The 24,589-nt window shown below is 47.0% G+C and overlaps 2 protein-coding genes across 4 annotated transcripts in view; both read left to right on the top strand.

Moving 5' to 3' along the window:
* The first annotated feature begins 895 nt into the window (after positions 1 to 895).
* ptrhd1 (peptidyl-tRNA hydrolase domain containing 1) lies at positions 896 to 2,964 on the top strand. The gene is made up of 2 exons (XM_080514297.1): positions 896 to 1,129; positions 2,258 to 2,964. The coding sequence occupies exons 1-2, from the start codon at positions 911 to 913 to the stop codon at positions 2,426 to 2,428; spliced, it is 390 nt and encodes a 129-aa protein (XP_080370423.1). The 5' UTR covers positions 896 to 910; the 3' UTR covers positions 2,429 to 2,964.
* A 2,553-nt stretch (positions 2,965 to 5,517) lies between these two features.
* Positions 5,518 to 24,589, top strand: part of ncoa1 (nuclear receptor coactivator 1) — a 46,579-nt gene continuing 27,507 nt past the window's right edge. For all 3 annotated transcript variants that reach the window (XM_080513916.1, XM_080513915.1, XM_080513914.1), the window contains exons 1-5: positions 5,518 to 6,063; positions 11,582 to 11,758; positions 18,048 to 18,148; positions 24,108 to 24,274; positions 24,415 to 24,527. In XM_080513916.1, the coding sequence (XP_080370042.1) occupies positions 18,060 to 18,148; positions 24,108 to 24,274; positions 24,415 to 24,527 (369 nt within the window). In that variant the 5' untranslated portion in view covers positions 5,518 to 6,063; positions 11,582 to 11,758; positions 18,048 to 18,059. The remainder of the gene's footprint in view (positions 6,064 to 11,581; positions 11,759 to 18,047; positions 18,149 to 24,107; positions 24,275 to 24,414; positions 24,528 to 24,589) is intronic.

The following is a 24,589-nucleotide window of genomic DNA, read 5'->3' as shown; positions in this document are numbered from 1 at the left end:
GCCGCTTGTATCCGGGATCTGGTTCTTTCGGTCATGACCCATAGTTCATGACCATCGGTGAGGGGAGGAACAGGTGAGGGTATTAACAGGTGAGGGTAGGAACAGGTGAGGGGAGGAACAGGTGAGGGTATTAACAGGTGAGGGTAGTAACAGGTGAGGGTATTAACAGGTGAGGGTAGGAACAGGTGAGGGTATTAACAGGTGAGGGTAGGAACAGGTGAGGGGAGGAACGAAGATCGACCAGTAAATCCAGAGCTTGGTCTTTTGGCTCAGCTCCTTCTTCACCACGACGGACCGATACGTCTGTATAACTGCAGACGCTGCACCGATCCGCCTGTCGATCTCACGCTCCATCTTTCCCCCACTCGTGAACAAGACCCCAAGATACTTGAACTCCTCCACTTGGGACAAGGGCACTCCACCGACCTGGAGGGGGCAAGACACCTTTTTCCGGTTGTGAAAAAAAATCCTTCAACGTTAATGGGCAGAAAATGTTTCTCAAATTGGGTTTGGACAAGATACGTTTCTGGGGTTCTGATTGGACAAGAGGAATCTGTTGATTTTGAATCTGCAGTGTAACAGCACTGAGACATTTCAGAACAGCCATCCTGCCTTTTCACAGGTATTTTAACAAAACAGATTTTAGTATAACACTTTTTCACTGAAAAGGTTTGTTTTTTGTAGATATTTGGCGATGGTTCCTGCAATATAATACAAGAAATGATACTAAAGAAGATTAGTTTATTACTCAAGCGTTCTTGCCTCACAAAATAAAAAAAGAAGAAAACAGCTAAACGTGATGTTCGGCAGATAAACACTAGGTGCAGTTCCACAGGTGGACGCCGCGTGTCGCTGTGACGTGAGTTGGATCGTCTTCCGGTTCACTCAACCGGAAGTGTCGGACGCAGACATGGCGGCTGCGGGAGCTGCGGGAGCTGCGTCTCCAGCGCGCCTGGTCCAGTACGTGGTGGTCCGCTCGGACCTGGTCCAGCAGCTGTCCTGGCCGCTCGGGGCCGTCATCACGCAGGCCTGCCACGCGGCCACCGCGGCGGTCCACCTGCACGCCCAGGACCCGGACACGCTGCGGTACCTGGACGAGCTGGACTCCATGCACAAGGTGGTGCTGGCGGTAAGTGGACACCATTGACGGCGGAGATTTCACACCAAACGAGCCACGTAAAGCACATTTAGCACACGGAACGATGTGATCTACGGTTCGGCAGCGCTAAAGTTGCCCTCGCGTGGTTTCATTGGTTTCCTAGCCACTCTGCGCTCGGGCTGCTAGCTGTTAGCTCGCACGCACGAGCACGAGCTGCCGCGGGAGCGCGTCTTGTAATCGTAATTAATACGTTTTGTTTGCGATTGTGAACAAAAGCACATCACAAAAACTGTACTGACAGGGAAATATGTGTGTGTGTGTGTGTATATATATATATGTATATATATACACACACACACACACACACACACATTCATACACTGTTTAATTAAAGGAAAATAAGCTTAAACGGGAATTGACAGTATCCGACATAAACCCAAAACAATCCAGAATCCATGAGACGTTAATATCCGTCTTTTGATGAACATGGTTCAGCAGAATGTGGATCAAAGTGCAACATAATGACGTAGAACTTCATGAGGAAGAATAAGAAGCAGCACACACCATCACCGTTGCTTTCAGCAAACCTTCGCATTTCCACGCACAGCAGAACAAACGACTGACCCTTCCTCAGGAGAGAATCCTTCACTTGGTGCAACGCTTCTATTCAGCATTGATGTTGTGGAAGCCATGACAACAGAAGCTACAGCCACTGCAGGCCTGCAGCTTCTGGCACCACACGCCTCAATATTTAATAAAAACAAACGGGATGAATTTTGTCATGTAAAACTAAACCCACATTTAAGTACAACTACGTCCTTTCATAGTACAGTAAGACCATCTTGTGTCCCTAAAGTTAATCCTAATAAAACATTTGATTATCAAAACGTCCTATTTTTTGAGAGGTTCCATACAGAAGGTGTGTCTATACACTGGTTCAGACGACAGCTGCTTTGATGGCTTATTTATGTTGAATACAACAAACATCAATGTAGTAACGTATTATCCCTCTGTACACACAATATTGAAGTCACATATTCTAAATCACGTCTTCGAATATTGAAATCAGAGAGCGCCTCCCTCCTGGTGTAACTTCAACTGTACAGTAAACTTTCTAACCAGACGTGACGACTTCAGCTGTGTTGCGTTTCCCTTCAGGCCCCAGACGAAGCGGCCCTGTGTGGCCTGGCGGCCAGCCTGACGGAGGCTGGCGTGGCCCACAAGCTGTGGGTGGAGCAGCCGGAGAACATCCCCACCTGCCTTGCCCTCAAGCCCTACCCCAGAGAGGCCGTCCAGCCGCTGATGCGCAAGTTCAAGCTCTTCAAGTGAGGCCGGCTCCGACAGCAAGAAACAGTTTAGTGAATGAGCCGTTTGTGTGTGGAAACACAAACCAACTTCCATTCATGTGTGGAAGTGAACAACAAGGACTCCCTCAGTTTGACAGCTGTTTTAGCTGTTGGGACTAAAACTAGTGGCTTCGTACTGGTTGACACTTCCAATGCCATGGACTTTGTTAGGGTTTCTCCAGGGCGACCTGGTTTCCATGTTGTAAAGCCTCACACGGTATTCATAATAAATAAGAGCAAATGGTGCCACAGGAAGGGCAGAGGGTCGTCCTGTAGGGTCCAGGGTGCAGGAAAAGCTTCTTCTGAAGCACCGCAGTCCAGAGCTGCTCAATTTGGGAAAGAAATGTGAATCCCCATTATTCTGGTCAATGTCACATTTTCATTTTCTTAGAGACTAGAGGTTCCATACATCTGAAATATTTGTTAATGAATTCCCTGTAGGAGAAGCTGCTCCAGATGGAGGTTTACCATCTGGACTTGGTCCAAAGTATTCAATGCATTAAAAAATATTCTGCACAATATCTCTAATTATTTTCACAAATAGATTATAGGTATTAAAAGTTCAGTATTGGTTGTTGGGCAAAGTTTGTCACTTCCCTTCAAAACTTGAAAAGAGTTCCTGCTCGCTCCAAAGCTGTTTGGAGTGGTTGGTACTGCGACGCCTGACGGGGAAACCTGCAGACGTCGCAGTACCAACCACTCCAAAGCTGTTTGGAGTGGTTGGTACTGCGACGTCTGCCGGGGAAACCTGCAGACGTCGCAGTACCAACCACTCCAAACAGCTTTGGAGTGGTTGGTACTGCGACGCCTGACGGGGAAACCTGCAGACGTCGCAGTACCAACCACTCCAAACAGCTTTGGAGTGGTTGGTACTGCGACGCCTGCCGGGGAAACGTGCAGATGTCGCAGTACCAACCACTCCAAACAGCTTTGGAGTGGTTGGTACTGCGACGCCTGCCGGGGAAACCTGCAGACGTCGCAGTACCAACCACTCCAAACAGCTTTGGAGTGGTTGGTACTGCGACGCCTGCCGGGGAAACGTGCAGATGTCGCAGTACCAACCACTCCAAACAGCTTTGGAGTGGTTGGTACTGCGACGCCTGCCGGGGAAACGTGCAGATGTCGCAGTACCAACCACTCCAAAGCTGTTTGGAGTGGTTGGTACTGCGACGCCTGCCGGGGAAACGTGCAGACGTCGCAGTACCAACCACTCCAAACAGCTTTGGAGTGGTTGGTACTGCGACGCCTGCCGGGGAAACCTGCAGACGTCGCTGAGCACCAGCCACTCCGGGCCCCTTCTTCTGCAGGCCTTGTGCACATGATGGCATCCTTACACTCCTGGTTCACTTGCGTTCCGTAACGTGACGGTCTCCACCTTTCCTCCAGTACTTTGATTCACTGCAGGAGTTCTGAGCCTCTGGCTCTTTGTTTGCTTTTAAATAGTGATGTTGAGACGGAGGTTCTCGTCACTCTGCAACAGGAGCAGAACACAGGTCGTGCCTCACAAAGTTTGGGCTGCATGCGTTCAGCCGCAGCAGGGCGCAGCGCTCAGGGTGGATGACCATCTGGATGTCACTGCACACATGCATTAAGGGGGCGGGGTTTAGCCAAAGGTCAGTTGGGGGGTACGGGCCCAACTGACCCCACAAACTATCTCCAATATGTTGAAACTTTAGAATAAGTTCTAAAATCCTCAGGTCCACGTTCGATCAGTGAAAATGTGTGGTGTTGGTTTTCTTCCACAACCTGACGACGCCCTTCAACAAGGAGGCACGTTGTGGGAACCCTCCGACTGTCTGCCTTGAAACAACGGAAAGCATTTTCTCAAACTCTGGTCTGCACATGCTCAGTAGAGCCAATCAGAACAAGGTTTCCTCCTTGGTGTCATGACTTCCAGTCCTTGTTCTCCTGAAAATGGTACTTTTATGTTGACAGTCACTGTAATAACAATCTAACTTGGGTATCTGTCCATGAGAATTTAACTCTTCTTAATGTGAAGAATCATTTTGAAAATATCCAGTTATGCAAATGAAATGTAAAAGTGGAAAAGCAGGTGAAAGTTGTTCAACATATTTTCAGAAAGCTTCATGGAGGAGCAAAAGAGCCATGTAAAGAGGTTTACAGACCCCTGGTCTGGACCCCAAATAGTTCCCTTTCTGCTAATGCATCAATGGTGGCTATAATATAATAATGCATCAATGGTGGCTATAATATAATAATGCATCAATGGTGGCTATAATGCATCAATGGTGGCTATAACATAATAATGCATCAATGGTGGCTATAATAATGCATCAATGGTGGCTATAATGCATCAATGGTGGCTATAACATAATAATGCATCAATGGTGGCTATAATAATGCATCAATGATGGCTATAATATAATAATGCATCAATGGTGGCTATAACATAATAATGCATCAATGGTGGCTATAATATAATAATGCATCAATGGTGGCTATAATAATGCATCAATGGTGGCTATAATACATCAATGGTGGCTATAACATAATAATGCATCAATGGTGGCTATAATAATGCATCAATGATGGCTATAATATAATAATGCATCAATGGTGGCTATAATAACATAATGCATCAATAATAGCTATAATAATGCATCAATGAACACGGTGGCCTAGCCCTCAATGGTTTGACAGTCATATTGTAGTTTTATCGTCCATATCGGTAGTTTAATAGTTGAAAGTCCCCCGATGGCACCGATTCCTCATCAATCCACTGGAATGTCGCGTTTCGAGCGTATTGTTCTCTGCAGACGAAACAAGCGACAGCGCCCCCCCGTGGCCTGGCAGACTCCAGCATCGTGATCGGTGTGCGGCTGCCGTGGAAATGCAACACTATTTGAACCAAGTAGGTGTTGTCACTTGAAATGTCGAGTAAACGAGGATTCACTCCGTTACTCTGCAGACGCCGCGTTCCCTCATGAATTATTCATGCGACTGGGACGCACGTCGCTCGGGAGCGCGCGCGGCGGGCGCAGAGCGGGTGGTGCGCGCGGCCGAGCGGCAGCAGCAGCAGCAGCCCTGTTTGTTTGTGTTGAGAGGTTGGAAATGGCGGAGAGTAGCGCGAGAAGTAAAGCCTGAACTGCAGCGCGCGTCACTGCCACACACCGCAGGAACCGAGTCCGCACGGCCCGCGGCCCGCTCCCGGGGCAGGATTCACATTCGCTCTCTGGTTTTCAACACGCATCGACGTATGTCGGAGGTTTCGGAGGCTAGGCTAAGCTAGCAGCGCGAGCCGTGTGCGCTTGTTTGTCAACACAGGCTGACGCTCAGAGCGCGAGCGCAGCCGAGCAGGGCCGCGCACGAGCTAACTTCTCCAAACACGCGCTTTTCTCCTCGTCCCCACGCCTGCTTTTATTCTCTGTCGAGTTTGTTTTCCTCGTCTGCAGGAGCATGGGACTTCGAGTGGCTGACTATTCAAAGAAAACAAAAACACCCACTCGCTCCAATTCCTTAGCTTAGCCTTTAGCTTAGCACGGTGCTAACTGGCGTCCACGCACGGTTCCACGCATGGGGGATTAAAAGCATCACCGCAGCGCGACCCACCGTGAAGACATCAGCCCGCAGATCGTGTTTACGAGCCGTGGGAGCGAGGTAAGCTGTGCGTGGTAAACACGTCGCTGCTGCACATCCACACACACATTGACTGGTTATGCTGGTGCTTTTCCTTTACAAACGTCGGGAACACAACGTGCAGTCATCCGTGTGTGTTTTTTACTCCTCCGCCACCTGCAAAGGAAGAGAACAGTCAGTTCTTATGTAAGGTTCCATTGAAACCCTGCAGGTGGCGCTGCTGGGCGTTTTCCACTTATTACCTGCCAGTTAACGCGAAAAACGCGCCTTCAAGAACCGGCTGAGCCTTTGTTTTTAACATGCAGGTATGTGGAGACCCTCCGTTCCCAGAGCCTCACCTCAGATACCCTCGGTCTGCATGCAGACATTTCATCTGTTCTACACTGAGCGCACGTCTCTGTTCTCTACAACCAGAGGTCTGCAGCGGCTCCATGAAGCCACAGCAGGAATGATGTGCAAATCATCGTTTTGCTTGTTTTTCTTGATTGCATACAACACCTTTTGTCAAAATGGTCTATTTGAGGCTCAAAACAGCTAAAGTCACACAGCCAGAATAGCTGGAATTAAATAAAACACAACTTGAGCTAAAACTACTCAGAATAGAATAACAGAAATACAGTAAAAAGTGTAAAATGAAAATGTCTTACGAAAAGGTTTTATTTACAGGAAAAGGAAAATGGGTAAAGTAAAAAAGGGGGGAAAAGTCTTGTATAGCTAATAAAAAACCCAAACTGCTCTCACCACGACGAAACGGTGACGCACAGTTAAATAGCTAAAGTCCAGTAGAAATAAGAAATCTTTTAAAATGGCTACAAAATGTATTAAAATCAATTTAGATTGTACCCTTTATAAATTTACCCCAAATTTTTCTTTCTTGATTGAAGTTGATGCGCATGTTTGGTGGCTCCAGACAAATTCCACAAAAGAGTTCATAAGGGCTGCAAAGTCCTGATGTAAAATGTTGAGAGCGTCTGTTGATTCATCTGTGACTATTTTGAGGATAAAAACATTCAAAGAGGTGTAAAACTTGTCTTGAAGCCTTAAAGTGTCTCCATATTGTCAAAATCCAAAGTACACAACTTAAACTTATTGGACTGGACCCTTTTAGTCTCCCAGTGGTCTGATGTCATCTTGATTTGAACCTTTCTTCCACCTGCAAAGGAAGAGGACAGTCAGTTCTTACATTTTCTTATACAGGTTATGAGTGAATTTTATGTTGATCTGACTTTCTGTAAAGTCTCGAGCACTGAGAGAAATAACTGTTGTATTTAGTGCTTAATAAATAAAGTTGAGTTGAATTGATTAAGTGCGTCACCCAAAGTTTTGCATGCTAATGATGTCGGCTTTCTGTGGTGGGGGTTTTTTACGTTGAACCGATTCAGGCCCCGTTTAATGTTTTTGGATTTTGTCATTTTCCATGACGACGGAGTTTGGAGCCACTGAAAATGCAGCTTTTTAAAAGCGTTCCATCTGGGAAATAACACAACATTTGTGAAATGCGTCTGCTGGTCACACGCGTTGTGGCCACAGTAAGTCGTTGTTCTGCACATGCTCAGTGATGGACAATAACCGTTTATGAGCAGTTCGCTCAGAGAAGAAGAATCGTACTTTATTAATCCCTTACCTATAGTCTCCGGTCACAGACCTTCGTCTCTGCTCTGCGTGGCGGCTTCACCACAGGCTGTGTACCTGGAATCTATCTCCGTTTTAGGTTCTGAAGTGTTGGAGACCAACGTTTCAATCATGCAGGTTCTGAACCAGCTCAAGATGCTCTAAAGTCATTTTAGCATTGATTAAGTGAAGTGGTTTGCACTGCCGTCTCCCGGCTCCAGGTAGTTCTGGGTCTTCCTCTATTTGGATGTTCTTGCTTGAGGTTTCTCCCCAAAACATGTTGTAAAGTAGGACTGTTGAGGTGAACTGGTCAATAGTAACAATGGATTGGTACTTGGGGAGGAAGGCTATCCTCCGCTGAGACGTCGATGAACCGCAGTCGGTTCCTTGCAGAAGAAGTATTTGTTCTGTGTCTGAGGACCCTGTCCCCAAACGGATACCATCCTGTGGGATTAACAACTGATTTGAGCTCCTTGGGGCAACTATGATGGATTGACCCATCAGGTGAGCTCGGGGGGGACTGGGAACCGAGGGTCTTTCCCAGGGACTCGTGGTACCGGAACAACATACAAACCCCACACAGAAAGGCCTTCTGGTTGTCAGGAGAGAGTGCTAACCACCGCACCACTGTGCAGCCATGTCCATGATTGGAAGTACAATAAACATGTCTATACTATGGACACATCAATACCACCTTGTTAAAGGACAAGTACCAATACGAAAACTGGTCTGTGAGCCTGAAACGCTTTAGCATGTAGCATTGCTGGTGTGTGAGCCTGAAACTCTTTAGCATGTAGCATTGCTGGTGTGTGAGCCTGAAACTCTTTAGCATGTAGCATTGCTGGTGTGTGAGCCTGAAACTCTTTAGCATGTAGTAGGGACGGATCCGATCCAGTATCGGGTTCCGATTTCAGCGTAATTCACGGATCGGGAATTTTTGATCCAAAGTGCGGAGATTTCTGATCCATGAAGCCTCGTCTGTGCTTCACTGTTGCTGAAATGACTCCAGTGGTTCCCTGCCGCTCCGCTGGCTGCAAACTGTGGACTGGATTTCCTGAAGGGAGGCGGGTCTCAATGAGACGTGGAGGAACGAGTCAGGAAATCCATTCCACAGTTTGCAGCCAGCTTGCGTGGTAGCATTGCATATCCAGCTGCGTCGCTAAAGAATTTCTCCAGGGATTAATAAAGTGATTGTGAACTTTTAAAGATAGAACTAGAGGTGATGACGTCACTCAGACCCCACATTGTCCACGTGAACTAAAAGACTTTGTCCTGCTTCCTTTTCTCACCTTCTACTGACCTCAAGTCGTCTGTAGAGAGAAAACATGTAAACATTCCTACATGTATTACTTTACTGTAGAGACTGTTTATTACTGCCTCATATATATAAAACAAATATTTTCATCAAAGTTTACTTGGGTCCAGTAAAAACTGCAGGATTACTGGACCAGTGTCCGGCAAAAAAAAAAAGGGCATTTTGTGATCCCTGATATGGTTAGGCATTATTTATTTTATTATTTATTTAATTAGGGACCAAGCAGAAAGGCCGAGGCCAGGACCCAATTGTTGTTCTAGTGTTTGGTATTAATGTTCTTCTTTTGATGCCTGAGGCGGATTTGAGGCCCAATTTGACCACTAAACACACTCAAAAGCTCACCAAGTTTGGTACGCTCATAAAGACAGGCGGTAGAATTAAGGACATGTAATAATTAACCTCCACAGTGCTAAAGTGCCTCTAGCGCCACCTAGAAAAACAAACGGCCACCATGGCCCATAGAATGAGATCAAACCAAAAGTCAATTGTCCGTCTCATCGAGCTCAAATCACATATTGGTACCCCAGACCTACAGCCGACAGGAAGTCTGCAATTTGCCTTTCAAAATAAGATTTGCAACCACAGAATGAAACTACATCAATATGAAACTCCAGGTCTTGTGCTTTGAATGAGGGGCTACTTTAGTTTTGATTTTAAACAGTTCTCCATTCACAATGACTGGTTCAGGAAGTGAATTCTCTCTTAATTTTATTCACAGCTGCTGACTGCACGCCAAGCTGAGACGGAGCACACACACACACACACACACACACACACACACACACACACACACACACACACACACACACACACACACACACACACACACACACACACACACACACACACAGCTATGTGGAACTTGGATGTGCAGAATAGACATGAGAGAACGTCTTGCATTTCTACTGCACGCGGCTCCCGCTCTCCACCTGCAGGGGGCAGTGCTTCACAAACACACTTCCACCGCAGTGTTAAATTAGAGCAGAAGAAGTAGACTTGTTCTCTGTGGTCCTGGAGCATCAGCTCTTGTTTCAACCCTTCCCTCTGTGGAAGTCTGACATATGAAGCTCATTGACTTCTAGGAGTCAAATCTTATTTCCAGTGTGGATCTGCACTTTGTGCTTTTTGTGCCTTTATAACCAAGTCTTCAGTCCTCCTCCTCTCCAGCTTATTAAAAAATCATTAAGAAAAGATTTGAGAACAATGCTGTCATTTTTTTCTTGTGCGATTTCCAGTGACGATCATGCTAACAGATTGAGCTATGACATGAGGCGCAGCATTAAGCCAACATGACATTGTTAGCCATGAGCTAACATACCATGTGCCTTATGAGCCCATATGAGCTCTGAGCCTCGGGACCTGGTAAAAGCAGATAACTAGTGGAGCACGGAGAGCCTCCGCAGCAGGGAGCTGCTGAGAAGTTGACTTGTGTCAAACATGAGGCCCGTGGACCACAACTGGCTAACCCTGACCCTGACCCTGACCCTGACCCACACCCTGACCCTGACTGGGAGCTCCAATCAGCCCCACAAAGCACCTGGCAAGTGCTTATATAGGATTTATTTGTAGCTTTGTTTTACATTTCACTGGTTTTTGCAGAACATTTCATCAATAAACACTGCTTGGATCTTGATTTAAAAAACAAAACAAAAACAAAAGTAAGTCCTTACATAGCAGATATTCCTGAGGAGGAGGAAGAGACCAGGAGGAGAGGAGAAGAAGAGAGCAGGAGGAGGAGGAGAAGAGAGGAGGAGGACAGAGGAGGAGGATGAGAAGAGAGCAGCAGCAGGAGGAGAAGGCGGAGGAGAGAGCAGGAGGAGGAGAAGAGAGCACCAGCAGGAGGAGGAGGAGAGAGCAGGAGGAGGAGAAGAGAGGAGAGAGGAGGAGGATGAGAAGAGAGCAGCAGCAGGAGGAGAAGGCGGAGGAGAGAGCAGGAGGAGGAGAAGAGAGCACCAGAAGGAGGAGGAGAAGAGAGGAGGAGGAGAGAGGAGGAGGATGAGAAGAGAGCAGCAGCAGGAGGAGAAGGCGGAGGAGAGAGCAGGAGGAGGAGGAGAGAGCAGAAGGAGGAGGAAAAGACAGAGGAGGAGAACAGAAGAGGAGGATTATACAGCAGGAGGAGGTGTGACATTCTTTAGCAAGTGCTCTATACTCACACACATTGTATGGTATTGCATGGTATGGTATTCCATTAATATTGTATTGTATTGAGAAAACATCCTCCAAAGTGCTATTTGCTTGTGCTCGGCTGCAACGGCTTCACGTTGAGACCAACAAGGCTTTTTGAGGTGAAGTGCATGTCGTGTTCACGTCACATGACCACTGTGGAGGTGTCATGGCGGCTCTCTGTGTCGTGTTCACGTCACATGACCACTGTGGAGGTGTCATGGCGGCTCTCTGTGTCGTGTTCACGTCACATGACCACTGGAGGTGTCATGGCGGCTCTCTGTGTCGTGTTCACGTCACATGACCACTGTGGAGGTGTCATGGCGGCTCTCTGTCGTGTTCACGTCACATGACCACTGGAGGTGTCATGGCGGCTCTCTGTGTCGTGTTCACGTCACATGACCACTGTGGAGGTGTCATGGCGGCTCTCTGTGTGTTTCTGTGTTGCAGTTGGAGGCCAGCAGGCTTCTCCCGGCTCCGGGTATGGTGCCATGTGACGGAGCGGCCGTGGAGCCATAGCCGCCTCTACCTCCAGCCTTCCTCCTCCTCCTCCTCCTCCTCCTGCTCCTCCTCCAGCAGCTCTGGACAAGGCCACCACATGACTCAGCCACTGGAGCCCTAGACCAAGTAAGTCGTCAGCCTGCATCGTCCAACGTGGGACCGCGGCTCTGCGGCCCTGCGGCCTGTAGCCTGCGGCCCTGCAGCCTGCGGCCCTGCAGCCTGCGGCCTGTAGCCTGCGGCCCTGCAGCCTGCGGCCCTGCAGCCTTGCGGCCGGCATCAAGCTTTCAGGGCAATTATTTGTAGATAAACATTTTCCTTTCTTTTTGATTTCATGACCCCACCGATGTTCAACAGTTGTCTTAATAAGAGATGTATACACCAGGGTGGGTGTTGACGCCAGGCCCAGACCACAACAGGTCTTAATAAGAGATGTATACACCAGGGTGGGTGTTGACGCCAGGCCCAGACCACAACAGGTCTTAATAAGAGATGTATACACCAGGGTGGGTGTTGACGCCAGGCCCAGACCACAACAGGTCTTAATAAGAGATGTATACACCAGGGTGGGTGTTGACGCCAGGCCCAGACCACAACAGGTCTTAATAAGAGATGTATACACCAGGGTGGGTGTTGACGCCAGGCCCAGACCACAACAGGTCTTAATAAGAGATGTATACACCAGGGTGGGTGTTGACGCCAGGCCCAGACCACAACAGGTCTTAATAAGAGATGTATACACCAGGGTGGGTGTTGACGCCAGGCCCAGACCACAACACATTTCTACACATTCCGCTGGCTGGTTTGTGGGACCAGTGCAAACTGTGAGGACGAAGACGTCATTGTTTACCTACATTTTGAACCAAGAATGATTCGCGCCTGGAACAAGGACGCAGCCATTTTGAATCTCGCCAAACACCATCAAATCACCCGATCACCACGTGACTTGGTGAGTTCACCACGTTGTGATCACATGACCACGTTGTGATCAGGTGATTTGATCACCACGTGACTTGGTGAGTTCACCACGTTACAGAGAATTGTTGGATAGGGTCCAATAATACTCAGCTAATCGAGCACCCTAAATGCTAGATTAGCTGAGTATTATGGTAGATCAGGTTCAACCTTTGAATGAAACATTGAACCATGAAGACATTGTGGTGAACATTAGAAGACAGGACTGACGTCCTCCTGTCCTCCAGAGACAACCATTGGTCCCATAGTGAGAAGGTCCTTGTGGATCAGAACTACATTCTGCTGGTACATCATCATGTATTGTTGGAAGTAAAGTTGGGAACGTCAGACTAAAACAATAATGAAGACCTTGTAGGAAACATTAGTACTGGACCGGACCGGACTGGGCCCGGCAGCCCCCTGCTGGGTTCTGGGCCGGGCCCGGCAGCCCCCTGCTGGGTTCTCCTCCTCCTCCTTGAGTGATGAAGGATTAAACACAGTCCACTAACTTTTCACCGTCCCAGTGTAAACATTTAATAAAGAGATCAAAGTGATCCCTCTCAGACTCTCAGTATTTCTGCTGGTCACTAGTTTCTCTTTTATTAGTGATTCTACTACTGTGACCTCCTGACCTCCACCTCCTCCATCACTAGTTTCTCTTTTATTAGTGATTCTACTACTGTGACCTCCTGACCTCCACCTCCTCCATCACTAGTTTCTCTTTTATTAGTGATTCTACTGCTGTGACCTCCTGACCTCCACCTCCTCCATCACTAGTTTCTCTTTTATTAGTGATTCTACTACTGTGACCTCCTGACCTCCACCTCCTCCATCACTAGTTTCTCTTTTATTAGTGATTCTACTGCTGTGACCTCCTGACCTCCACCTCCTCCATCACTAGTTTCTCTTTTATTAGTGATTCTACTACTGTGACCTCCTGACCTCCACCTCCTCCATCACTAGTTTCTCTTTTATTAGTGATTCTACTACTGTGACCTCCTGACCTCCACCTCCTCCATCACTAGTTTCTCTTTTATTAGTGATTCTACTGCTGTGACCTCCTGACCTCCACCTCCTCCATCACTAGTTTCTCTTTTATTAGTGATTCTACTACTGTGACCTCCTGACCTCCACCTCCTCCATCACTAGTTTCTCTTTTATTAGTGATTCTACTGCTGTGACCTCCTGACCTCCACCTCCTCCATCACTAGTTTCTCTTTTATTAGTGATTCTACTACTGTGACCTCCTGACCTCCACTTCCTCCATCACTAGTTTCTCTTTTATTAGTGATTCTACTACTGTGACCTCCTGACCTCCACCTCCTCCATCACTAGTTTCTCTTTTATTAGTGATTCTACTACTGTGACCTCCTGACCTCCACCTCCTCCATCACTAGTTTCTCTTTTATTAGTGATTCTACTACTGTGACCTCCTGACCTCCACTTCCTCCATCACTAGTTTCTCTTTTATTAGTGATTCTACTACTGTGACCTCCTGACCTCCACCTCCTCCATCACTAGTTTCTCTTTTATTAGTGATTCTACTACTGTGACCTCCTGACCTCCACTTCCTCCATCACTAGTTTCTCTTTTATTAGTGATTCTACTACTGTGACCTCCTGACCTCCACCTCCTCCATCACTAGTTTCTCTTTTATTAGTGATTCTACTACTGTGACCTCCTGACCTCCACCTCCTCCATCACTAGTTTCTCTTTTATTAATGATTCTACTACTGTGACCTCCTGACCTCCACCTCCTCCATCACTAGTTTCTCTTTTATTAGTGATTCTACTACTGTGACCTCCTGACCTCCACCTCCTCCATCACTAGTTTCTCTTTTATTAATGATTCTACTACTGTGACCTCCTGACCTCCACCTCCTCCATCACTAGTTTCTCTTTTGATGTCAGGATTTAACGTTAAATGCCGGCGATCAACTGATTGAGATATATATAGACGCTGCACTTCACTTTGACCATCGATGGTAGAAAGTGGGCGTGGTGGGGGCGGGGCCTGACGCCCCCTTCCAGGTGGATGGTAGAAAGTGGGCGTGGTGGGGGCGGGGCCTGACGCCCCCTTCCAGGTGGATGGTAGAAAGTGGGCGTGGTGGGGGCGGGGCCTGACGCCCCCTTCCAGGTGGACTACTGGGGTCTAGAAGGGCAAAGTGCATGCAGGTGTGCATACGCACTGTTTCTCCATCCAAGTTCTTTTCAGAGCCATTTTCAGCTTCAACAAACATTTCAGTAGGAATCCAACAGCAGCTTTTCTAGAAGACCTGGTCTTTCTCACTCTTTCCCTCATTCACATCTTAAGCTTCATATCCAGATCCCACAACAAGCAGAGTGGTGACTAGTCCCCCCTGGTCCAGAGTGGTAGAGCAGCAGCAGCAGCAGCGTGCTGGAGAGCGCAGCTCGGCAGACCCCCTGCAGAGACGCTCCGGTTCAGCCCAGGACACGGAACGCCCACGCTCCACAGTACAGCCATGAATATTCATGAGGAATCATCCGCCTGGCTGCAGAGAGAACATGATCTGTGAAAGGAAAAAATGAAATGAAAGTCAGGGTCACACACAGAAAATCTTCCAGCCTCCTTTTATTACTGAAAAAAAATCTAAATTCTTGTTCTTCCTTTACGACTTTGTGAGTGTTTTACCTGCAGAGAGTGGAGTTGCTCTCTTGTTTAGCTTCAGGCTAATTCAGAGCTAACAGTTTCTGAGTAAAGTGGCCATCTGTACCATAGATATAAAACCGGGACGCTGCACCACTTCAGCGTCTGTTGATGCAACGTTTGTGCAGCGCCGCCATCTTGGGCAGGTCCTCCTGCGAAACATCAAGATCCCAGGCTACAAAATCCACACACAAATCTGTCGCTCGCTTGATAGTCCACTATCAACACAAATAAAGCTGAGGAATTATTGGGAGGGGAAAAGTCTTAAAAAATCTGAAGACTAATAAAGCAGGGAAAATAAAGTTAAATACTCCTGAATCTGATATTCCTGAAATGACACAGATCAAGCTTTTCTTGGAAAATAAGTATTTTAAGAATATCAATTGTATGTGTTTATATTTACGTTGGTTAATATTGAGAAAAAAACAATTGTGGACACATCACTCTGGTACAAGTACATAGATTAGTCAATGTGAGTGAGGTAACCCTAATTAGTCAAAATGACTAAGACTGTCAAGTGAACTGCAATAACTACTGTCTCCAGTAGACTCCTCGTTGTACAGCTGGACATTAAGCTCAGGTTTTTCAAAGTAACCTTTTCATATGTTTTACGTACATGAATTATGGAAACATCTAACACCTCTTGTGTCCTGGCCAAGGTTCAGCTTCCAAGGTGTGGCGCTGGCTATCAGTCTCAATGGAGTTTATTTGATGCTGGAAATGGCTCGAGTCACGCTGGACCATCAATATAGTTTTCATGAAAACCAGCCTGTTCACTATGGACTGAATCGAGAATGTGTACACATGTGAACACATGGCTATCAATGAATTGTCACATAAATACACAACTTAATTGTGAAAAGTGATGCCTCGGTTCCTTGTTTCCAAAGAACGCATTTGTGCACCTGTTAGCGTCACAAAGAACCAGGGCGTTTCGTCCATTTTCACCAAAACTTGCCTTCACTTGCTAGTATAGCTATGCTTATCTATGCTTGCAAGTACCTTCCCAAGATGGCAAACCGCGAGGCATCTAGTGTTTCATATCCAAGGTCTACTCGCTTCTGAACTGCTTCAACATTGTTCATAGCATTTGCACATAGTGAAGCAAAGTTAATATGGTATCAAGTCATATTGGCCCCAGTATGGATGGTTTAATAAGCGTGATGGTTATTTACTTTGGGAGAATCGAGTCGTCTTCCCAATACTGGGTTTTGTTACTGAAACCCTAATTGTGTTTAACAATGTACTCTGATTGGATTCTGCACTTTCTGCAGGCGTTCGGTGTGTTTGAGATGAAGAAATGACTTATGTTTCTACTTAAATACCCCATTTCCATGACATAATCTCACTGTAGCTTGACGTTTTTACCACAAATTTCCCTGAAAGCCAAATATCTCCTACATCTGTGAACAGCGCATGTCTTCTTTACCGCTTTGTGGTCCACTGAGGTGGAAATGCAGGCTAATGCGTGTCCTGCGGTGCAGCAGCATGGCGGACAGGACCTGGAGGAGCAGGTGAACTGAGCTTCATGTAAACAGGCCAGGCAGCGTCCCACGAGCAGCGCAGCAACCGGGCGTGCAGGGCCTGGTGACCATGGCAACGCCTGGTGACCATGGCGACCATGGTGACCATGGCGACGCCTGGTGACCATGGTGACCATGGTGACCATGGTGACCATGGCAGCTTGGTTCTACTCTCCTCCTTTATGGCTCTACAGAGTTACACATTGTTCTTTGATGACCACAGTAGCAGCGATCAAAATGCTGATCTGCTTAAAGACAATTAGCTCAGGTTTGATTCGTTAAGACATAGAACATTCATTTCCAGCCAAGATTTTAGATTTAGATTGACGCCCTGTTCCTGACGCCCTGTTCCTGACGCCCTGTTCCTATGGCCCTGTTCCTATGGCCCTGTTCCTGACGCCCTGTTCCTATGGCCCTGTTCCTGACGCCCTGTTCCTATGGCCCTGTTCCTGACGCCCTGTTCCTATGGCCCTGTTCCTGACGCCCTGTTCCTGACGCCCTGTTCCTGACGCCCTGTTCCTATGGCCCTGTTCCTGACGCCCTGTTCCTGACGCCCTGTTCCTATGGCCCTGTTCCTATGGCCCTGTTCCTGACGCCCTGTTCCTATGGCCCTGTTCCTATGGCCCTGTTCCTGACGCCCTGTTCCTATGGCCCTGTTCCTGACGCCCTGTTCCTATGGCCCTGTTCCTGACGCCCTGTTCCTGACGCCCTGTTCCTGACGCCCTGTTCCTGACGCCCTGTTCCTGACGCCCTGTTCCTGACGTCCTGTTCCTATGGCCCTGTTCCTATGGCCCTGTTCCTGACGCCCTGTTCCTGACGCCCTGTTCCTATGGCCCTGTTCCTGACGCCCTGTTCCTGACGCACTGTTCCTATGGCCCTGTTCCTATGGCCCTGTTCCTGACGCCCTGTTCCTATGGCCCTGTTCCTATGGCCCTGTTCCTCACGCCCTGTTCCTGACGCCCTGTTCCTATGGCCCTGTTCCTGACGCCCTGTTCCTGACGCCCTGTTCCTGACGCCCTGTTCCTATGGCCCTGTTCCTGACGCCCTGTTCCTATGGCCCTGTTCCTGACGCCCTGTTCCTATGGCCCTGTTCCTATGGCCCTGTTCCTGACGCCCTGTTCCTATGGCCCTGTTCCTGACGCCCTGTTCCTGACGCCCTGTTCCTATGGCCCTGTTCCTCACGCCCTGTTCCTGACGCCCTGTTCCTGACGCCCTGTTCCTGCCTGGGGGTCGTGGTGGCACCAGAGTAACCCTGTGTTGTCCTGGTCCTCAGGTCCAGCTGAAGATGAGTGCCGTCGGGGAATGCCCCCTGGACCCCACCGCTCTGGAGTCACGGAAGAGGAGGGGCTCGCCCTGCGACACGTCGGGCCAAAGGTAAACCCCGGGGACTGGATCCACGGTTCGATCCCAGTAACCTGAGAGCCAGATCTTCTGACTTGATGACATAATTTGATTACATCTTTTTAACCAGTTAATCCAATTTTAAGGAGCTATTTGCAGCTAGTTAACTAAAATACAAGTGAAACGGCTTTACAGGCTTTACTCACCAACAGTCAGAAAAGTTACGATTGCTTATATAGCGACACCAGATTTTTTTTTCAAATTGCTATTTTTAATGGTATTTTTATGGTTCACAAAATTCTTAACATAACATTTCTTTGGCATTCTTCTGTAATTTACAGTTTAATCCACACAAAGCATCCACACCTATAAAGTCCATAGATGAATTGTTGGTCCTTCCTCCAGCTGGTAACACACACTATCACTACAACCTGACCACTAGTAGGAAACACCTTGGTGTTGGTAAACAGGAGATCAACAGCTGGTAACACACACTATCACTACAACCTGACCACTAGTAGGAAACACCTTGGTGTTGGTAAACAGGAGGTCAACAGCTGGTAACACACACTATCACTACAACCTGACCACTAGTAGGAAACACCTTGGTGTTGGTAAACAGGAGATCAACAGCTGGTAACACACACTATCACTACAACCTGACCACTAGTAGGAAACACCTTGGTGTTGGTAAACAGGAGATCAAGGACAGACGTTGATCAACAGCGGGATCAAAGAACCAGAGCCGTTCACATCAAGATGGTTTTATTTACCTGATCAATCGTTTCAGAAACACTCTGATTTCCATCTTAAAAACATCACTGACATAACATCAATCCTCATCAATCAATTCTCTCTCCTGAGAGGAGAAGTGATCAGGTGGCAGAGCCAGAGAACCACATATTGATCCTGAGAGCAGAAGTGATCAGGTGGCAGCCAGAGAACCACATATTGATCCTGAGAGCAGAAGTGATCAGGTGGCAGCCAGAGAACCACATATTGATCCTGAGAGGAGAAGTGATCAGGTGGCAGAGCCAGAGAACCACATATTGATCCTGAGAGGAGAAGTGATCAGGTGGCAGAGCCAGAGAACCACATATTGATCCTGAGAGGAGAAGTGATCAGGTGGCAGAGCCAGAGAACCACATATTGATCCTGAGAGGAGATGTGATCAGGTGGCAGAGCCAGAGAACCACATATTGATCCTGAGAGGAGAAGTGATCAGGTGGCAGAGCCAGAGAACCACATATTGATCCTGAGAGGAGATGTGATCAGGTGGCAGAGCCAATACTCCATTTTACATAACTGACTTTATTACTTATTCATATTACAAATACTACATGTGCATAGATGTAAAACAATACATTTGCTAGTTGCTCTAAGTCTAGCTTTGTCATACTTCGCTCTGCTTGCTGTTAAAATGTGGACTTATATTGTCTCTTATATTGTTTCTTTGATGGCGCGTTGCGAGATTTGTCTCTCCCCACTGACTCCGACTGCTTTGTCTGTTTCGGCTGCACCTCAGGCAACCTCAAGAACCACAATCCTAAATCCACATGTACTGAAATGTTTAAATATATATATATATATATATATAGCCCTGAAGCTCAGTAGCATGTAGCCTCGCTACTGTGTGAACCTGAAGCTAGGTAGCATGTAGCCTCGCTACTGTGTGAACCTGAAGCTAGGTAGCATGTAGCCTCGCTACTGTGTGGGCCTGAAGCTCGGTAGCATGTAGCCTCACTACAGTGTGGGCCTGAAGCTAGTTAGCATGTAGCACAGATCAGCATTTCCTTGTTGCCCCTGAAGGCATCATTCAGAGTTGTCAGCTCCTGAAGTTAAAACCGTTACAACCGGACATGGCGGCTCGGTCACAAATGTTCTCTTTTATTGGTGTAACCGTTAAGCAGAATGTATTTCCAAAAACACTTGAAGCAAGAAATAAGCTGTGCAGTTGAACCATTGAAATGGCTCTTCACAGATGTGTGGCTGTTGTGAGGAGGCGTGGCCTGCGAGTTCGCCGAACCTCTTCTTGGGGTAGGAAATATGCCGACGAAGAACAATCCTTTTCTACTTCTGGATTGTGTCAGGAACCCGGCTTTCTTCTTGCTTTTGGAGTATGTGGAGGTCTTAAGTATTGACTACAGCCGTGGTGCAGGTTAGGGTTAGGGTTAGGCGTAGGGTTAGGGTTAGCTAGGGGTAGAGTTAGGGTTAGGCGTAGGGTTAGGGTTTGTTAGGGGTAGGGTTAGGGTTAGGCGTAGGGTTAGGGTTAGCTAGGGGTAGAGTTAGGGTTAGGCGTAGGGTTAGGGTTTGTTAGGGGTAGAGTTAGGGTTAGGGTTAGGCGTAGGGTTAGGGTTAGTTAGGGGTAGAGTTAGGGTTAGGCGTAGGGTTAGGGTTAGTTAGGGGTAGAGTTAGGGTTAGGCGTAGGGTTAGGGTTAGCTAGGGGTAGAGTTAGGGTTAGGCGTAGGGTTAGGGTTAGTTAGGGGTAGAGTTAGGGTTAGGCGTAGGGTTAGGGTTAGTTAGGGATAGAGTTAGGGTTAGGCGTAGGGTTAGGGTTAGTTAGGGTTAGGGTTAGTTAGGGGTAGAGTTAGGTGAGGCGTAGGGTTAGGGTTAGTTAGGGGTAAAGTTAGGGTTTAGCGTAGGGTTAGGGTTAGTTAGGGGTAGAGTTAGGGTTAGGCGTAGGGTTAGGGTTAGTTAGGGTTAGGGTTAGGCGTAGGGTTAGGGTTAGTTAGGGGTAGAGTTAGGGTTTAGCGTAGGGTTAGGGTTAGTTAGGGGTAGAATTAGGGTTAGGCGTAGGGTTAGGGTTAGTTAGGGGTAGAGTTAGGGGTTAGGGTTAGTTAGGGGTAGAGTTAGGGTTAGGCGTAGGGTTAGGGTTAGTTAGGGGTAGAGTTAGGGTTAGGGTTAGTTAGGGGTAGAGTTAGGGTTAGGCGTAGGGTTAGGGTTAGTTAGGGGTAGAGTTAGGGTTAGGAGTAGGGTTAGGGTTAGTTAGGGGTAGTTAGGGTTAGGCGTAGGGTTAGGGTTAGTTAGGGGTAGAGTTAGGGTTAGGGTTTGGCGTAGGGCTAGGGTTAGTTAGGGGTAGAGTTAGGGTTAGGGTTAGGCATAGGGTTAGGGTTAGTTAGGGGTAGAGTTATGGTTAGGCGTAGGGTTAGGGTTAGTTAGGGGTAGAGTTAGGGTTAGGGTTTAGCATAGGGTTAGGGTTAGTTAGGGGTAGAGTTAGGGTTAAGGTTAGGGGGAGCAGCATTTCTGAAAAGTTGCCTTTTCCTCCGTTTCCATGGAGACAAAGTGTTTGCAAAAAGTTGCACCCCGGCTCCCGGCACCTTTGTCATGAAAGTGGACACAACGCTAGAAGAGTTTTCTGTTTTCACTTGAAAACGTTGTCATGCTCTTTCAGTTTTCAGCTTTACTGATCAACCTCAGAGGAACTCATGTGGAGGCAGAGAGCTGATGTAAGCTGCTGTAACAGCAGATTCCCCCTCACTCGCCTCTGTGTGTGTGTGTGTGTGAGGCCACTGACCTACTTTCCTCTGTTGTGGTTTCACACACACTCAGATCCACGCTGCTCCTCCTCATGTTTACCTCACCTTCCTCTTCCACCAGCTGCTGCGTTGCAAAGTCTGTGGGAGAGAAACTCATTCAAACCACCTGATGGGACTTTTTAACAATGTTTTCCATAACTTCGTTCTTCTCACCTTTTCTTCATGTGATTGTGATTCATTCTCATCCAAATGTTGGATTGTTTGATATTCAGCAGACTAACTGTAAAAAACTGTTTTTTCTATTAGGATTTCATAGCCTTGAAATCATTGGTTTCCATAGTTTTGATTAGTTTTTGTAGTTTTTGATTCATACATTTACTTATTTTCATCTTATTTAGATTACATTTATTTAACTGTATTGTTATTTGTTTTATAAGGAAGACAAGGAATATAAAAGCAAAAGCAGAACTGAGCATACATCATTACAGCATCATAATCCAACAAGTTTTCCAGGTGGAGGTGGGGGGGTCACTGTAGCACCGTCAGGCTGGGGAAGATGGTGTAAAATGTATTTAAATTGTCCGTCACGCCGAAGCGGATAGAGGCCAGTTATTTCCTTGAGCCATGCCTTGATCTGAGGCACAGTGTCTGATTTACATTACATTTAAATACTTGTTTTATGTTTTAAATTTCCTTATTGAATCGATTGTATCTTGTATATAAATATAATTTTTTTTACGGTTTACAAATTATTTTGTATTGTTACACTGCTCATTTTTATTACACCTTTGTTTTAACATGAATTCATTTTATATTATATTTCACATTTTTAATACATCTTTCATTTTGGTACCTTCTTTCATTTAAAAAATGTCCTCTATTGTAGACACTCGTCTGCTCGCCCACTGCTATCTCCGCTCCCCGCCCCCTTCTCCACTCTCAGCCAATCACAGGCCAATCACTCTAGCGGTGCGTTCAAGTAACTGGGAAAAATGGGAACTAACAGAACATCATTTCACTGGAACAACATGAAGCAATCTAAATGACCATGACAGGTGATGGAAGGAGTGGTGTGGTGGATCGATAACCTTGAAATCATTGGTTTCTATGGTGATACATGATGGAAGGAGTGGTGTGGTGGATCCATAACCTTGAAATCATTGGTTTCTATGGTGATACATGATGGAAGGAGTGGTGTGGTGGATCCATAACCTTGAAATCATTGGTTTCTATGGTGATACATGATGGAAGGAGTGGTGTGGTGGATCCATAACCTTGAAATCATTGGTTTCTATGATGATACATGATGGAAGGAGTGGTGTGGTGGATCCATAACCTTGAAATCATTGGTTTCTATGGTGATACATGATGGAAGGAGTGGTGTGGTGGATCCATAACCTTGAAATCATTGGTTTCTATGATGATACATGATGGAAGGAGTGGTGTGGTGGATCCATAACCTTGAAATCATTGGTTTCTATGATGATACATGATGGAAGGAGTGGTGTGGTGGATCCATAACCTTGAAATCATTGGTTTCTATGATGATACATGATGGAAGGAGTGGTGTGGTGGATCCATAACCTTGAAATCATTGGTTTCTATGATGATACATGATGGAAGGAGTGGTGTGGTGGATCCATAACCTTGAAATCATTGGTTTCTATGATGATACATGATGGAAGGAGTGGTGTGGTGGATCCATAACCTTGAAATCATTGGTTTCTATGGTGATACATGATGGAAGGAGTGGTGTGGTGGATCCATAACCTTGAAATCATTGGTTTCTATGATGATACATGATGGAAGGAGTGGTGTGGTGGATCCATAACCTTGAAATCATTGGTTTCTATGATGATACATGATGGAAGGAGTGGTGTGGTGGATCCATAACCTTGAAATCATTGGTTTCTATGGTGATACATGATGGAAGGAGTGGTGTGGTGGATCCATAACCTTGAAATCATTGGTTTCTATGGTGATACATGATGGAAGGAGTGATGTGGTGGATCCATAACCTTGAAATCATTGGTTTCTATGGTGATACATGATGGAAGGAGTGGTGTGGTGGATCCATAACCTTGAAATCATTGGTTTCTATGGTGATACATGATGGAAGGAGTGGTGTGGTGGATCCATAGCCTTGAAATCATTGGTTTCTATGGTGATACATGATGGAAGGAGTGGTGTGGTGGATCCATAGCCTTGAAATCATTGGTTTCTATGGTGATACATGATGGAAGGAGTGGTGTGGTGGATCCATAGCCTTGAAATCATTGGTTTCCATGGTGATAAATGTGTCGTTGGTGAAGGTATGTGCTCCACCAAGTGCCTGTTCTTTTATATATTCTTATTATTTTTCTAACCTGAACCCTCGATCATACTGAAGGTTTATCTTCAATTGTTCAGGTTTTTATCGTGGTGCTTTTGCCCAATTCTTTTCCAAAGCTTGAAAGAGAAGGGTTCTGGTGGAATGTGTGTGTCCAGCTCGTCCTCACACACTCGTCTGTCCTCAGCCCGGAGAAGCGCCGACGGGAGCTGGAGTGTCGCTACATCGAGGACCTGGCCGAGCTGCTGTCGTCCAACATGGGAGACATCGCCAGCCTCAGCTCCAAGCCCGACAAGTGCCACATCCTGAGGAGCACCGTGGACCAAATCCAGCAGATCAAACGGCGAGAGAAAGGTGAGGAGACGCCACTGCCAAGCCCCGCCCCCTGCTGCTGCTGTCAATCATGTCAGGTTGACTGTCAGACACATTTGTCATTCAATAGACAAGTGGAGGTGTCTCACTTATCGACCCCCCCCTGTGTGTGTGTGTCCCAGAAAGAGCAGCTCTTGGCTCTCCAGGCGACGAGGTGCAGAAGAGCGACATCTCGTCCAGCAGCCAGGGGACCCTCCTGGTGGAGAAAGAGGCCCTGGGGCCCATGCTGCTGGAGGTAACACACACACACACACACACACATTTATTTCAATAGTTTTATTGTGTTTTCAATGTAGA

Source organism: Blennius ocellaris (genome assembly GCF_963422515.1).
Source record: "Blennius ocellaris genome assembly, chromosome: 18".
NCBI lineage: Eukaryota > Metazoa > Chordata > Actinopteri > Blenniiformes > Blenniidae > Blennius > Blennius ocellaris.
The sequence above is the reverse complement of the archived record's forward strand: the minus strand, read 5'-3'. Positions and strand labels throughout refer to the sequence as shown.

Coding starts and splice junctions, on each gene's coding strand:
- ptrhd1 (XM_080514297.1), top strand. CDS start 911: ATGGCGGCTGCGGGAGCTGCGGGAGCTGCGTCTCCAGCGCGCCTGGTC. Junction 1,130..2,257: donor TGCACAAGGTGGTGCTGGCG/GTAAGTGGACAC, acceptor GTTTCCCTTCAG/GCCCCAGACGAAGCGGCCCT.